The sequence below is a fragment of the Lissotriton helveticus genome, chromosome 3_1, assembly GCF_964261635.1.
Source record: "Lissotriton helveticus chromosome 3_1, aLisHel1.1, whole genome shotgun sequence".
NCBI lineage: Eukaryota > Metazoa > Chordata > Amphibia > Caudata > Salamandridae > Lissotriton > Lissotriton helveticus.
Genome location: NC_136061.1, coordinates 166660455 through 166676002, shown reverse-complemented (window position 1 = coordinate 166676002; position 15548 = coordinate 166660455). Strand labels below are relative to the sequence as shown.

The following is a 15548-nucleotide window of genomic DNA, read 5'->3' as shown; positions in this document are numbered from 1 at the left end:
AATGTTTACTTTGATGGACAAAGCACTATCTACTGAATACTGCCTAGGTGCACAACAGTCTTAAAAATGAGTTTGAATTCAAAAGTCCCAGGAAAATGCTCAACCAACTGTCCGAAGAAGTGAGGCTTCTTCTCCTGATCCTTGTTTGTCACCAAGTGAAGAACCATTACAAATAGGGCTTGCTCATGCAGCACTGTAAAAATCAAAACGAGAACATAGACGGTAACAAGGGCTGTGTATGTATTGTGGTTCTACTAGGCATTTGATCCATGCTCGTCCAATTGGTCCCCAAAAGGCTTTGAGGAATGCCAGATCTGATTGATTGATTGATTGATTGTGGGTTTCTAAAGCGCTAGAATCGACTCCCGAAGGAGTATCTCTGCCCTGTAGACCGCTGGGGAACCCGTCCTGGCTTTCCCTGTGAGATGGTCCCTACTCGGTATCTCCAAGGTGAAACCAGGCATCCCCGGCGTATGTGGGGGGCCGTTGTGGAGATGAGGCAAGCTAATGCCCAGAGTTGCCGAGTGTGATCCCTAGTTAGAGTAGGCACTGAGGCGAGAATTATCGAGTCCGTTGACCCTGGTCCAAGACCCTGCAGTGCTGGGAATTGAACCCTGGTCCCGGGCCGTCCTCTGCTCCAGAGTCTGCCGCCTCTAACCAGTGAGCCACACCACCTCTTTAAAAGGAGAGAGAACGGAAAGGTCCAATAGTTCATCAATTTGTACCTCTAGAGAACTTTTGATCTCACTTTTCCTTTTGCCCATACAGTTAGAACTTCCAAATGGAAAAACTGAAACTTCTGGATAGAGGAACCAGTGGGTTATATCTAGATGAGAATCGGGCTTGTGAGAAAAGGACACTCAAAATTCTCATGGAATCCACAGGACAGGTTCATACCGTAGAGGGTACACCATTGGTCTCTGGACCAGTTGAGATGACAAATCAGTTGAAGTTCCTCACCAAATCATGTCATGATTTTAGGTCTTCCATGGCTTGTCCAGTACAACCCATATTTCAACTGGGAGACCAAAACTCTCTCTTTCTCTCTCCTCCCAATTCTGTTAACAATTTTGCTACGCTACAGAGGATTATCGGGCCCCTATGAAAATGCCCAAGAATATGGTGACCAATCATAGTACTATCAATGTCTTGCAGGGTGTTCCTGCACATTACTCGGAATTTTCAAATGTAATTCGAAAAGCCAAAGAGGTTTCTCTTTGAGAATTTGACTGCGCGAACACAGTGCCACAGGCACCTTGAGAAGAATCTACTCTCTTTTGGGATCTAAAAGGGAGACCTTAGAGAAATATCTAGAAGAAAACCTTCAAACTGGCTGGTCACTTTGTCTTCTTCTCTGCCGAGGCCTCCATATTTTTCGTACCAAAGAAATCCAACAAACTACGCCCTTGCATAGACTTGAGAGGTTTGAATAAAGTAACCATCAAGGACAGATATCCGATACCTCTCCTTAAAGAAATCCTAGAGTCTGTTTGAGGTGTGAAGCTCTTCACTAAGTTAAACCTTCGGGAAGCCTATCATCTCCTACGAATCAAAGAAGGGGATGAATGCCCTCTGGGACATTTCGAATACCGTGCCATGAAATTGGGATTAAGCAATGCTCTATTGATTTTCCAGCGCTTAATGGATCATGTCTTTGCGGATTTGTTAAATCAAATAATTGTGTTCTACTTGGATGACATTTTAGTCTTTTCTTCTGATCCATCTTTGCATCATCAACATATCTGTTGAGTTATGAATAGGTTGCAACTAAATCAACTATATTGCAAACCTGAAAAATGTGAGTTCGATCAGCCTGAAATCGAATATTTAGGCTATTTTCTGAAAGAAATTGCAATAGCCATGCATCTTCGAAAGATTTCATACATTCTTGATTTGCCTTCACCTTGCGCAATCAAAGAAACCCAGTGTTTTCTTAGATTTGCTAATCTCTGCAGGCAATTCATTGGGAAGTTTGCTTCCTTAACGAGTATTATCACCCAAACGCTTAAATAGAAAATCTCTGACTTGGGCTCAAATGGGATAACCAAGCTGAGAAGGCTTTTCAAAAACTAAAACTAGCATTCACTCAAGCTCCTTTTGTACGTTATCCAGACACCATCAAGAAGTTCATAGTTGAAAAATATGTATCAGATCGAGCTGTGGGAGCAGGTTGTCTGCAAATCCAAGAAGACGTTGGATTGGAACAACCCACCCTCTACCTTTCAACAATGTTGTCAGATTCCGAAAATAATTATTCAGTGTTCGAATGGGAACTATTGGCCATTAAGCTAGCCTGTAGTGAGTGAAGATAATTCCCAATGGGCTCAAGGGAACCCTTCAAAATTAGGACTGACCACCGAAATGTTCAGTGTCTTCGAAACATTCAATGTAGAAATAGCCGCTAAGTATGATGGGCACATTTCTTCAACTAGTATGGCTTCATCATCACGTACGTTCTTAGTTCCAAGAACTTAAAAGCTGATGCTGTTTCTCTGAGATATCCAGAATTCCTGACTACCTTCAATAAGAATATCCTGGCCCTCAGCGTATAATTGGAACTACACAATCATTCTTGGACATGGTCCAAATATTCAAGTTACAAGGGAGGACTGGAGCTCCTTACTTGGACAAGCCTAAAAGCAAGACGAATGCTACTTCAAGGGGAAGGCCTTGTTCATACCCACAAAAGGGATACAACTTGAATTTCTACAAATTTGCCATGTCTCCCCCATTGCTGGTCATTGAGGCGTCAAATCCATCTTAGAACTAATACTTTGCTCCTTTTGATGACCCTCAAAATGTATCAACCCTGAACATCTTATGTCCAATTTGTGCTTAAACTAAACCATCCCATACCCCACCTTTAGGTTTGCTGCTTTCTTTACTCATTTCATCTGTAACCTAGGTCACTATATCTACTGACTTTATTGCTGCATTGTCCCCTTCCGCAGGGAATTGAGTCATAATGTTAACAGTGGATTAATTTTCTAAGATGACACACCTCTCTCCTCTTTGGGAATTTGCCATCAGCCAAAGAATTGGGACAAATCTTCTTACATGAAATATTCTTCCTACACAGCCTACCTCAATTAATAGTGTCATATCAAGGTCCCCAGTATATATCCAGGTTTTGGAAACATTTTTGAAAATCCCTACACATCGGGTCACATTCTTTTCTGGTTTTCATCCACAGACCAATGGTCAGACAGACCGCCTCAACCAGAGTCTTGAACAATACCGCCAATGGTTTTGCAATTTTACTCAAAGTGACTGGTCCACCTTTTTGTCTCTTGCTGAATCTTCATATAATAATTCAGTTCAAAGCACATTCAGGAAAACACAATTTTTCTGTTTGTATTGGTTTTATCCTCGAATCTTTAGATCGGGATTGCAGAGGTCTGTCTCAGTACCTGCTGCTGCTAATTTCACTCGTCATCTCCATGATGTTAAGCGTAAAATGTTCCTACATTTACAGTAATCCAAGCAGAAGATGAAAGCATCTTTGGATGCCCATCGGCATTGGTCTCCCGCTTATTAAGTTGGAGATAAGGTGTGGCTATCTTCCAAATACTTACCTGCCCACCTCTCATTGAACAAATTTCAACTGCAGTTTTATGGACCGTTCAAAATTGTTTATATCTTTAATCTGGTGGCATTCTGGGTTCAATTGCCCCTTTGGTATAGGGAGCATCCTGTTTTCCATACCTCACAGTTAAAACCCTATGTAATGGATCCTTTCTGTCATGTTTTTTCTCATCCATCATTAATTTTAGTAAATGATGCTCCAGAATATAAAGTTCAGAACATTTGTGATTGATACTTGTTTAGGAATCGCGTGTAGTTTTTGATTCAATGGAAGGGGTATCCTCCCAGTGAGAAATCGGGGGAAGATACCTCTAAAGGTCATGCCCTTTCTGGTTCATTGATTCTTTCAGTGGTTTCTTGAGAATCCCGGTGCCTTAGTGGGGGGCTGGTAGGTGGCATGCTGTTATACTGTGGGTCGCATTGCGACACGCTCCCTGCCCGACAGCTTCGCTCGCGTCCCGCTCTATGCAGCGGGACATGCGGATTCTTTATCTCTGAGGTGATGGCTATGTTGGCGGGCAGCTTCAGGCATTCAGGGTACTTCGCATATACAGAACTAGATCAGGAGAATGGGCGTTCTCGTACATCGCTCCTAAAGCATGTAATAACTCCACGCCAGAGCCTCCTCCTCTCTTCTTGAATTTTGCAAGAAGCGGAAGGATTGGCTTTTCAATTAACCAACCTATCATATGTAGCCAACCTACTAACATACCATAGCACACACACAGGGCCGGCTCTAGGGCAGTGTAACTGGTGCGAACGCACCAGGCGCTGACTTCGGGTAGGGCGTCCTATTTGGAATTATTGTGTGGATTTAAAAGCAACTTCTGCCGCATTCCTGGCCTCCAAAAAATTACAGGCAATAATATAAACATCAAGATAACTCCAGTGATTCATTTTCTACTTAGAGAGAGATCGGAGGTTTGTCTATCGGAAATTTTGACTTGTGGTAAGGTAGCGCAGATCGTTAATGTGCCTGCTGCAAAGAACGTGTATTATTCAGATCGCAAAGCGCATATAATATAAATAGGTCAGTGGGTTACGGGATTTCTTCCAGAGAGCTCCTTTTGTGACTAAGTTTATAAATTATAATCCTAAAATAAAACAGTGAGCCATTAACTACCACCAAAGAGCTGCAGAAAAACTGCACTGAACTGGGGTGGTGTGGAGTGCAAAAAAACGATGGATTTAGGCCCAGATCTCTGTACTTGGGTGAATGTATGACATTGTTCTGCATTCTGTCCATCAACTGTTGTTTTGCATTTGTCACCCCGAGTGGGATGGGTATGCTCAGATGTGAGTCCCATGCTCCCCACACCACTGGAGTCAAGCTATCCTGGCTGAAGACGGCTGAAAGCCAGAAACCGGTCCTAGGATGCTTGATTCCGGTCCAGGAAAGACATGGCTTGGCAGTTCGGGCTGGACTGGTCCCATGAGGCACAGGGTCATGAATGATTTGCATATGGCCATGTCTGAACTGGGGTGGTGTGGAGTGCAAAAAAACGATGGATTTAGGTCCAGATCTCTGTTCTGGGGTGAATGTATGACATTGTTCTGCATTCTGTCCATCAACTGTTGTTTTGCATAAAAACTGCAAGTCATAGATTGGAGTGTTACGATTTTATCCAGTCTTTCATTATCCTAATGTTGGAAAAAGGGTTCATTTGGATAGGAATCAATTCGGATTATTAAAAAGAACCCTCAACCACGGTGTTACATTTTTAATTCAGAGTTTGTGCTTCTCCAGACCAACCACTATTAAACTATACTGTCTAGCAGAATGGATGATGTGACACCTGTACCTTATAGTCCTCTGTTTTATGTAATATTTCCTAAACACTAATCTACACACCTATGATTGATTGTATCTGTGTAGTGTGTGTAATGTAAATGCTCTACACCCTATACTAGCATGAGTGGCAACGGCGCTATAAAATGAACTAAACGCATTTGAGATAGAGTGGTTATGGAGACTTGAGGGGCACTGTTAAAGGGTGGTAGTGAGGGAATCCTGAGGGCACCAACAAACATTGTCGCACAGGGCGCCACAAGCGCTAAAACCGCACACACATCTGCTCAGCGCCAAGATACCTTCAGGAGTGATAGTGCATTTAGAAATACACATAACTTCCCTTTTTGCCTTTTTCTGAGTTTTTATTTAAAATGTGCTTGCCATGTCTCTTTTCTTCCAGAAAATCACCTACAAAGATTACATCCCCCTGTTGATGGGTGAAGCGGCTGCCCGAATTATTGGTCGCTACCGAGGATACAATGAGTCGGTAGACCCACGAGTGGCCAACGTGTTCATCCTTGCCTATCGCTTTGCTCATGCCTCCATCCAGCCCACGATCTACCGCAGGGGGGATGGGTACCGCCCGCTGACTGGGGCAGCTTCTGAAGTTCCACTCCACATGACTTTCTTCAACAGCTGGAGGGTTGTGAGGGAAGGTAAGAAAGTATTGCACCTTCATCACCAAAGCATGCTCAAGAACTCCTCCATATGCACGGCATACTACAAGCTAGGGCTACACCTATCAATTATAATTCATTAACAACCGAGTAATGTTGACAACAATGGTAGTGGTGGCACAGCACTGTCAAACGGGGGTTACAGAAAAAAATCAGGAACACAACAATAAAATGTTTGAGAAAGCATATTGTAGGGGTGGAGAGTCAACTCTCAGTCTCATCTTACAGAGACGCTCCATGTTGCGATGGTCGTCAATGAGAGGAGGCAGGCTCTGCATATAATCTTAAAAACACCATCAATAGGACAAACGTACGGAGTGGTGGTAATGAAGGTTCTGCCAAAAGAATGGATCTGCTGTCCGTACCTACAGCAGCTCAGCCGCCCAATCCAGAACTCAGTTTGTGTCAGAGACACAGGAATCATTTACACTAATGCTCTTATATTTATTTCCCAATGCTCTCCTTCCTAGCTTTCTCAGGGTGCAGGATGGCTCTCACCAATCAACTCTGTCCTTGCTTCAGGGGGCCCTAATTATGTGATCGGGCCCCATTCTACTTTTCATTCATGACCCTTCGTCCGCAGATTGAGGCCCATTTCATCCACTTCTCAGTGCAAAGCGAGTATCTGACTGCCTGCTGAGCATCGGCTCCACCCACTGGGCCTCTCAGTCTGTCCGTGTAGCTGAGCCACCATTATGCAAGCTGCCCCCTAACCCCTCTCAGTGCTCACCAGCACCAGTCACCACCCAGAGGGCTCTGCGGCTCCTCATCCGGTTAGGTCAAAGCTTTCCAAACTGTGTGTCCCGACACAGTACTGTGTTGCATGCAAATGGTGGGTGTGTCTTAGCACATAACTGCTGCCAATTAAGAGGCATTCCTAGACACTCTGTTCTATGGTCTTTTAAAGACTGTGAGGTGCTCGGGTGCGGCTGTGCGTGTGCCTGGAAAGCTGGGATGAGGTGACAGAGGGAGAAAGACTGAGGGAGACAGAGGGAGGGAAACAGAGGGAGACCGAGGGAGGAAGACAGAGGGCGATAGACAGAGGGAGACAGACAGAGGGAGGAGGGCGACAGAGGGAGGGAGACAGTGGGAGGAGGGCGACAGAGGGAGACAGACAGATAGAGGGAGGAGGGCGACAGAGGGAAGGAGACTTAGGGAGGGAAACAGAGGAAGGGAGACAGAGGGAGGGAGACAGAGGAAGGGAGACAGAGGGAGGGAGACAGAGGGACGGAGACAGACAGGGAGGCAGAGGGCGACAGACAGAGGGAGGAGGGTGACAGAGGGAGGGAGAGAGACAGAGAGAGAGAGACAGACAGAGGGAGACAGAGGGAGGGAGACAGACAGATGGAGACAGACAGAGGGAGGGAGACAGGGGGCAGAGACAGAGGGTTGGAGACAGAGGGAGGGTGACAGACAGAGGAAGGGAGACAGATGGAGGGAGGGAGACAGAGGGAGGGAGGGAGACAGAGGGAGAGAGACAGAGGGAGGGAGACAGACAGAGGGAGGGAGACAGACAAGAGGGAGACAGACAAGAGGGAGACAGACAAGAGGGAGACAGACAAGAGGGAGGGAGACAAGAGGGAGGGAGACAAGAGGGAGGGAGACAAGAGGGAGGGAAACAGAGGGAGGGAAACAGAGGGAGACAGAGGGAGGCAGAGGGTGACAGACAGAAGGAGACAGACAGAGGGAGGAGGGCGACAGAGGGAGGGAGACTGACAGACAGTGGGGGGAGGGCACAAGAGGGAGGGAGACAGACAGAGGGAGGAGGGCGACAGAGGGAGGGAGACAGACAGGGGAGGAAGGCGACAGAGGGACGCAGACAGAGGGAAACCGTGGGAGACAGAGAGAGAGGGAAACAGAGGGAGGGAGACAGAGGGAGGGAGAGGGAGACAGACAGACAGAGGGAGACAGACAGAGGACCGGAGACAGGGGGCTGCGACAGAGGGACGGAGACAGAGGGAGGGTGACAGACAGACGAAGGGAGACAGATGGAGGGAGGGAGACAGAGGGAGGGAGACAGAGGGAGGGAGACAGACAAGAGGGAGACAGGCAAGAGGGAGACAGACAAGAGGGAGACAGACAAGAGGGAGGGAGACAGAGGGAGGGAAACAGAGGGAGACAGAGGGAGGAAGGCAGAGGGCGACAGACAGATGGAGACAGACAGAGGGAGGAGGGCGACAGAGGGAGGGAGACAGACAGAGGGAGGAGGGCGACAGAGGGAAGGAGACAGACAGAAGGAGGAAGGCGACAGAGGGAGGGAGACAGATGGAGGGAAACGGAGGGAGGGAGACCGAGGGATATAGAGGGAGGGAGACAGAGGAAGGGAGACAGAGGGAGACAGAGAGAAGGAGATAGGGAGAGAGGGAGACAGACAGAGTGAGTGAGACAGAGGGAGAGAGAGGGAGAGAGATGGAGAGAGAGAGAGAGAGAAAGAGAGATAGAGAGGGGGAGGGAGACTGAGAGAGAGAGAGACAGAGAGAGAGGGGGAGGGAGACAGAGAGAGAGACAGACAGAGTGCGGGAGGGAGACAGAGAGAGAGAGACAGAGGGAGGGAGGGAAGGAGATAGAGACAGAGACAGACAGAGACAGGGACAGATAGAGACAGATAGAGGCAGAGACAGGGACAGGGGCAGACAGATAGAGGCAGAGACAGACAGAGACGGAGAGGGAGACAGAGGGAGGGAGACAGGGACAGACAGAGACAGGGACAGATAGACAGATAGAGGCAGAGACAGGGACAGACATAAAGAGGCAGAGACTGAGACAGACAGAGACAGAGAGGCAGAGAGACAAAGAGGGAGAGGGAGTGGGAGGGAGACAGAGGGAGAGAGAGAGAGAGGGAGACAGAGGGAGGGAGACAGGGACAGACAGGGACAGACAGACAGATAGAAGCAGAGACAGGGACAGACAGATAGAGGCAGAGACTGAGACGGGCAGGGACAGAGAGGCAGAGAGACAGAGATGGAGAGGGAGAGGAAGAGGGAGGGAGACAGAGGGAGAGAGAGAGAGGAAGACAGAGGGTGACAGAGAGAGGGAGCGTGAGGAGACAGAGAGAGAGGGAGACAGAGGGAGACAGAGAGAGGGAGACAGAGGGAGGAAGGCAGAGTGAGACAGAGGGAGGGAGTAAAGGGGGACAGAGGGAAGGAGAGGGAAACAGACAGAGGGAGACAGACAGAGGGAGGGAGACAGAAGGAGGGAGACAGAGAGAGAGGTAGACAGAGAGAGAGGGAGACAGAGAGAGAGGGAGGACAGAGGGAGACAGACAGAGGGAGGAGGGCGACAGAGGGATGGAGACAGAGGGAGGGAGACAGACAGATGAAGACTATTTGCCCACTTGTATTTTAAAATGTTCTTCTGGGGGGAGAACCCCCCTTAGGTTGTTCGGGCTCAGTTGCTTGCTACACTGCCTTACTGTGTCACAAAATGATGCATCTCCAAAAAGTGTGTCACCAACATGAAAAGTTTGGAAAGATGTGGGTTAGGTCATCATCAATGATCCGCCGTCGGCATCAATGGAGGAAGCAGGGCTTTAAGTGGGATGAAAAAACTGGAGGAGGTCTCTCAAAGGGCCATGGCCAATGTAATTAAGGGTGTGGTTTAAAACCACGTTAGCTAACAACCTGTGCTTAGCATAGTGTGCCACCCGACTGGTATTGTGCTGTTTCTGTCATTGTATCCAGATATTTGATACAACAAGTAACATCATACCTACGCCAAGTCAGGACTATTGCCCTTGTCAATGGTTGTTAGTTGCATAAGGTAAACAACTATGGCTTGTATATAATATTGCAAAAGCTTCCACTTAAAGCCCTGGTGCAGGGGCGGCTCTAGGGTCATGGAGGCCCTGGGCAGGGATCTTAGGTAGGGGGCCCCGGAAGAGGGGGTCCGGGTGGGGCGGAGCCCCCCGAAGCTCAGGAGGGGGGGTGGGGTCAGGGTGTTAGGAATTGGAACAGAGACGGAGGCCGCCAAATCCCTGCCAGGGGCCGCCACGCAAATATATATCCATCCTCAGAGGATTATTATATTAAGGATATATATTGGCGTGGAGGCCCATGGGGTTTGGTCGCCCTGTGCAGGTGCACAGCTTGCACATGCCTAAGGCCGGCCCTGCCTGGTGACACCACGCCACCACGCCAATGTTGCTGCTCCTGTGTTTCAAATTAATAAGGGAAATCCAGAGAGAAAATGACTCTTTAAAGGGTTTCCCTTCCCCTATAACGCTCGCCTTGCATGACGTCATGATGTAACTTCTCTACTAGTGAGAAGGGAGCAGTGTGAGCACGCGTACATGATGTGCCTGCTGTCACTGCAGTCTGAAAACAAGCATTAGAAATGCAATAGGTCTCGCCTTTTATTAAGTTAAAGCCATTTGCTTAGCTATACAATACCATTAGCAAAGCAAATGGCTTTAACTTAATCAAAGGCGAGACCTATTGCATTTTCAATGCTTGTTGATTTGTGTGCCCTCAACCGTACTTCTTTGTAGTGAACATGACAGCCGAAAGGCTGAGTTTTAAATAAGAAAACCGAATCTGGTTAGGGTGAAAGTACTTTCCTGCAAACTTCTGTCCAACACTTAAAGATGCTTTTGTGTATCCCTGCTGTGAAAATGAATGTCATGCCCTCCTGGCGTCTGATTCGTGTTTTAATCTGTTTAAGGTCCATCATTTGGTGCATTAGGGTGTTGATTACGAAGCTAGCCCCTTCACAGCTCGTTGCAGTCACTGCAAAGCAGTTTAATGATCAGAGAGCTGAACATCTGAATCAATGTCGTGCCCTGTCTATGTCTTTGTGTCTGCCACACGCTCCCTCAGCCTGCTGATCTTCACACGTCATCCTGAGCATTCACTACCCTCTCTTCCTGGGCGCGTGGCTGCCATTGTCTGCCTGATCTTACTTGGGCACAATTCTGTGAGTCACTACTCTAAAGGCAAGGACTTTTCTAGCTGTTGGAAGTCACGTCACAGCAGTGTCGGAGCAAGGATGCTCCGGGCCCCCTTGTTAGATGGTAGTGTAAGGGAGCAATGTTTGGGGTGCAGTGGGAGCCTCCCACTCCTGGAGCCCTGTGCCATTTCCCCTGCCGCAAAAATACTGGCTATGTAACCGTAATCTGCACTAAGCATTTGTCAACACAGCAGCACATTTAGATCAATATTTTGCACTATGCCAACAAAACCCATTAGATACAACTCTGCCACCATCATGCACACATCCCAGCATTAAACCATTTAGGTGACAAATCAATGGCATCACTTTAAGTATATCAATATAAAGTGATAGTCACCCATTGACAACTGTGTGTGTCTTGTAATGTGTGTGTCTTGTAAAGCGCACTGCTACCCGTAGGCGTCCTGGCGCTATAGACCGCTGGGGAACCCGTCCTGGCTTTCCCTGTGAGATGTTCCCTCCTGGGTATCTCCAAGGTGAAACCAGGCATCCCTGGCGTTTGTGGGGGGCCGTTGTGGAGATAAGGCAAGCTAATGCCCAGAGTTGCCGAGTGTGATCCCTGGTTAGATTAGGCACCGAGGCGAAAATTATCGAGTCCGCTGACCCTGGTTCACGAACCTGCCGCGTCGGGAATTGAACCCTGGTCCCGGGCCATCCTCTGCTTCCGGGTCTGCCGCCTCTAACCAGTGAGCCACACCACTCCACAAAAAAACTACGTTTTCATGTTTATTTTGTCCACTAGAGAAGTAGGCCCAGCACACACCCTTTAGTTGCCAGTTTACAGCACCTCAGTATGGATCTGTGAAAGAGATTTGCGTGCCACTAAGCGCAAAATGTGAATCCATATGTAGGAGTTGTTCAAACTTGTATTTATGATGAATTGATACTAACGCCCTCACATTGGCATCAGCACTCTAAGGAAATGCAGTGAATCTTGAGCACGGCGTGAATTATTGACAGTTGTTCCAGTCTAAAAATGTGTACAAGTTTGCAAAATATACAAATTAGGCTATTTTTAAACATGCTTCCTACTACCCTGCAACATGCACATATAAGCAAGATAGATGCTTATTTTCTAAATAAAATGTACACAAAATAACTTGAAAAAAATATATATTTCCGAAACATATGGGCAACTTTAAATGCAATTTGTCTGAGGCATCATTTAGTAAAACATGTTTGAAACATGCCAATATAAAACGATAAATTAATGAAGAATTAGTGTAAAACCATTATAGGCAACAGGAAAATAAATCAAGGGCCTGATTCTTTTAAATAAAAAAAATAAAAACAAAAGAATTTAAAATTTAAAAAAAATCACAAAAGTGCACTAGCAAGTTTATATAATTGCATATTTGCATATTTACAACTTTCAGGAATTCAGAAGAATTTACAGAGGCAGCCATGTTCTAAACAAACTTTTGAGATTTCTATTTTCGATGCAGCAAATATACATGTGCACATTTGGTGATGCGACCATCTGCTGAGGGAGTGACAATTCACTATTCTGACACCTCCTGCTTCCCTATTCTGAAGCCAATTTTCAACCTTTTCAGTGTGAGAAGAGACTCGAGGGGAGATGGTGAATACCCTTAAACCTGTTAGTTGTGGACGCACAATGTATTGCAACCATGGCCACCGGAATTATGCGGCTGAGGAGGGCCAAGTTATGCGGCAAGGTTGAGTAAATTATGCGGCACAATGTGCCACATTTTGTGAACGTATTACTTCAATATTTTGTCATTTTTACACCTGTTAACACTGTCTGGGCATTGGTTGCACCTCATTAGTACCAGTTGAACACCCAACTATACCAATAAGTAACAGAAAGGTGACCAGTCAACCTTTGTTGTGCCAGTTAGTTTATAGTAACTTTTTTTGTCAAACTTTGCAGATTATGCAGCAGATAATGGATTACGTTACAAATGCAACAAATGTATACTTATGCAAAAAACGCAACAACTGCACAATCACATACAGAACGTTGTTAAATTGGAGCCTAACTTGAATACAAACCCCGATAGGAATCATAACATAAATCAGAGAGCCTATTATTATGGCTCTGACATTATAAGAACGCTGCCACAATTTGTCACCTAACTGCATGGCATTACAAGGGACAGGTGGACTGTCTTACAGGACAAGTACATTTGTGCAACATCCCGCTTGCAGGCAGGTCGCCCCCACTCTGCTGCTCATCACCTGCTTGCTGCCTCCGTGTTCTAAGCTTGGTTTCTCGCCTTTTCCCCTTGCCAGTGCGCCAGCTCCCCCTCGCCTCCCTCCGCTCCCGTTCAGGCCCTTCCCGCCGCTGCTTCCCTGCTGCCCGCCCCCTGCACACCCATTGGCTTCCCTGCTTCCGACTCCCAGCTGCTCCTACCTCCCAAGCCACCTCTTATGCAAGCCGAGAAGCGGACGCGCAATGGGGTGTACCAAAGGCGCGCCAAAGGCAAGCCCGTCTGCGCCCTTCCGCGCCTGGACCGCGCCTAGCGCCAGAACCCCTGGACCCCGTAAATGCCATGACACCAGAATCCACTACGACGCCACTCAACACCTGCCGAAACCATACCTGCTTCCAAGACGCCCTGAAACAGACCCCCAGACCCTTCTCCTGCCACACCTGCAGCTTCACCTGCGACAGAACAACGAAACCTCCACAGACTGGACCCAACCACCTCCTCTGCATACTCCTCAACACCCGCTCCGCACGCAAACACGCCATCGAGCTCTGGGACCTGCTCGACACCTCTGCCCCAGACGTGGCCTTCCTGACCGAGACCTGGTGGAACATCTCCTCCTACAAGATCACCCGCAGGGACCGCGCCAACGGAATCAGAGGAGGAATAGCCATCATCCACAAGTCCACCCTCAAGGTCGCCACCCACACGGACGACACCCTCAACACCGCCGAACACCTACACTTCCGCATCCACACCGACCCCAACACCACCCTCAGAGGAACACTCATCTACAGACCCCCCGGATCCCGGGCTCAGTTCAGCGACTCCATCGCCGACCTCGCCAGCACCCACGCACTCGCTTCCACGGACTACATCCTCCTCGGGGACCTGAACTTCCACCTCGAGAACAACAACGATGCCAACTCCGCCACCCAAATCGCCAACCTCGCCAACCTCGGCCTCAGACAACTCGTCACCGCACCCACCCACGCCGCCGGCCACAAGTTTGACCCCATCTTCTCCACAGGCTCCCACGTCGCCTTTGACCACACCACCGAACTCCACTGGACCGACCACCGCTGCATCCATTTCACCTTCAAGAAACCAACCACGCACCACCGCGCCCAACAGCTGCCTCGCCGCTGCTGGAGCAAAGTCACCGACGACCAGCTGATCACCTCCCTCGCCAAGAACCCACTCACCGACCCCACCAACCCAGACGCCGCAGCCCGCAACCTCAGACAGTGGATCGACGACTGCAAGAGAGCCACCTGGTTCACCAACGAGCTCCAGGCCTCCAAACGCGCATGCCCGAAATTGGAGAAGACATGGCTCCACGAACACACACCGGACAACCACGCAGCCCACAAGGACGCCACCCGCAGACACCACCACCTCATCAGATTAGCCAAAAGATCCTCCTCCAGAAACCGCTTGGATAACAACGCACACGACAGCAAAGAGCTCTTCAGCATCGTAAAGGAACTCTCCAACCCCAGAGCCAACGACAACCCGCCCTCACAAGAACTGTGCGACTCTCTAGCCATCTTCTTCCACCGCAAGATCGCTGACATCCATGACAGCTTCAACACCAAGACTGCCCCGACTACGCCCGACACAACCCCCCGTGAACACCACCAGCGCCAACCGCCTGACATCCTGGTCCAATGTCAACGAAGACGAGACACGCAAGGTCATGAACTCCATCCACTCAGGATCTCCGTCTGACTCATGCCCACACCACGTACTCAACAAAGCAGACGCTGCCATCGCACCCCAACTACAGAAGGTCATCAACATCTCCTTCGAAACAGAGACATTCCCGGAAAGCTGGAAGCACGCCGAAATCAACGCCCTCCTCAAGAAGCCCAAAGCAGACCTCAAGGACCTCAAGAACTTCCGGCCCATCTCCCTGCTCCCGTTCCCGGCAAAGGTCATCGAAAAAATCGTCAACATGCAACTGGCCCGCCACCTGGAAGAGAACAACATCTTGGACCCGTCCCAGTCTGGATTCAGATGAAACCACAGCACCGAGACAGCCCTCATCGCCGCCACAGACGATATCAGGCGCCAACTAGACAACGGCGAAACATCAGCCCTGATCCTCCTGGACCTGTCAGCTGCCTTCGACACAGTCTGCCATCGCACTCTAAAGACACGCCTCCTAGAAGCCGGAATCCAAGAGAAGGCTCTTGACTGGACCACGTCCTTCCTCTCCGGAGGAACCCAGAGCGTCCACCTCCCACAATTTCGATCCGAAGCCACCGACATCATCTGCGGCGTCCCCCAGGGCTCATCCCTCAGCCGATGCTGTTCAAGGTCTACATGGCCCCCCTCGCACAAATGGCCCGCCATCACGACCTCAACATC

The 15548-nt window shown here is 48.6% G+C and overlaps 1 protein-coding gene across 1 annotated transcript in view; it reads left to right on the top strand.

The window, feature by feature from the left end:
- Positions 1-15548, top strand: part of LOC144822229 (myeloperoxidase-like) — a 187243-nt gene that overhangs the window by 126152 nt on the left and 45543 nt on the right. Inside the window, exon 10 of the mRNA XM_078679478.1 lies at positions 5778-6033. Within this exon, the coding sequence (XP_078535604.1) occupies positions 5778-6033 (256 nt within the window). The remainder of the gene's footprint in view (positions 1-5777; positions 6034-15548) is intronic.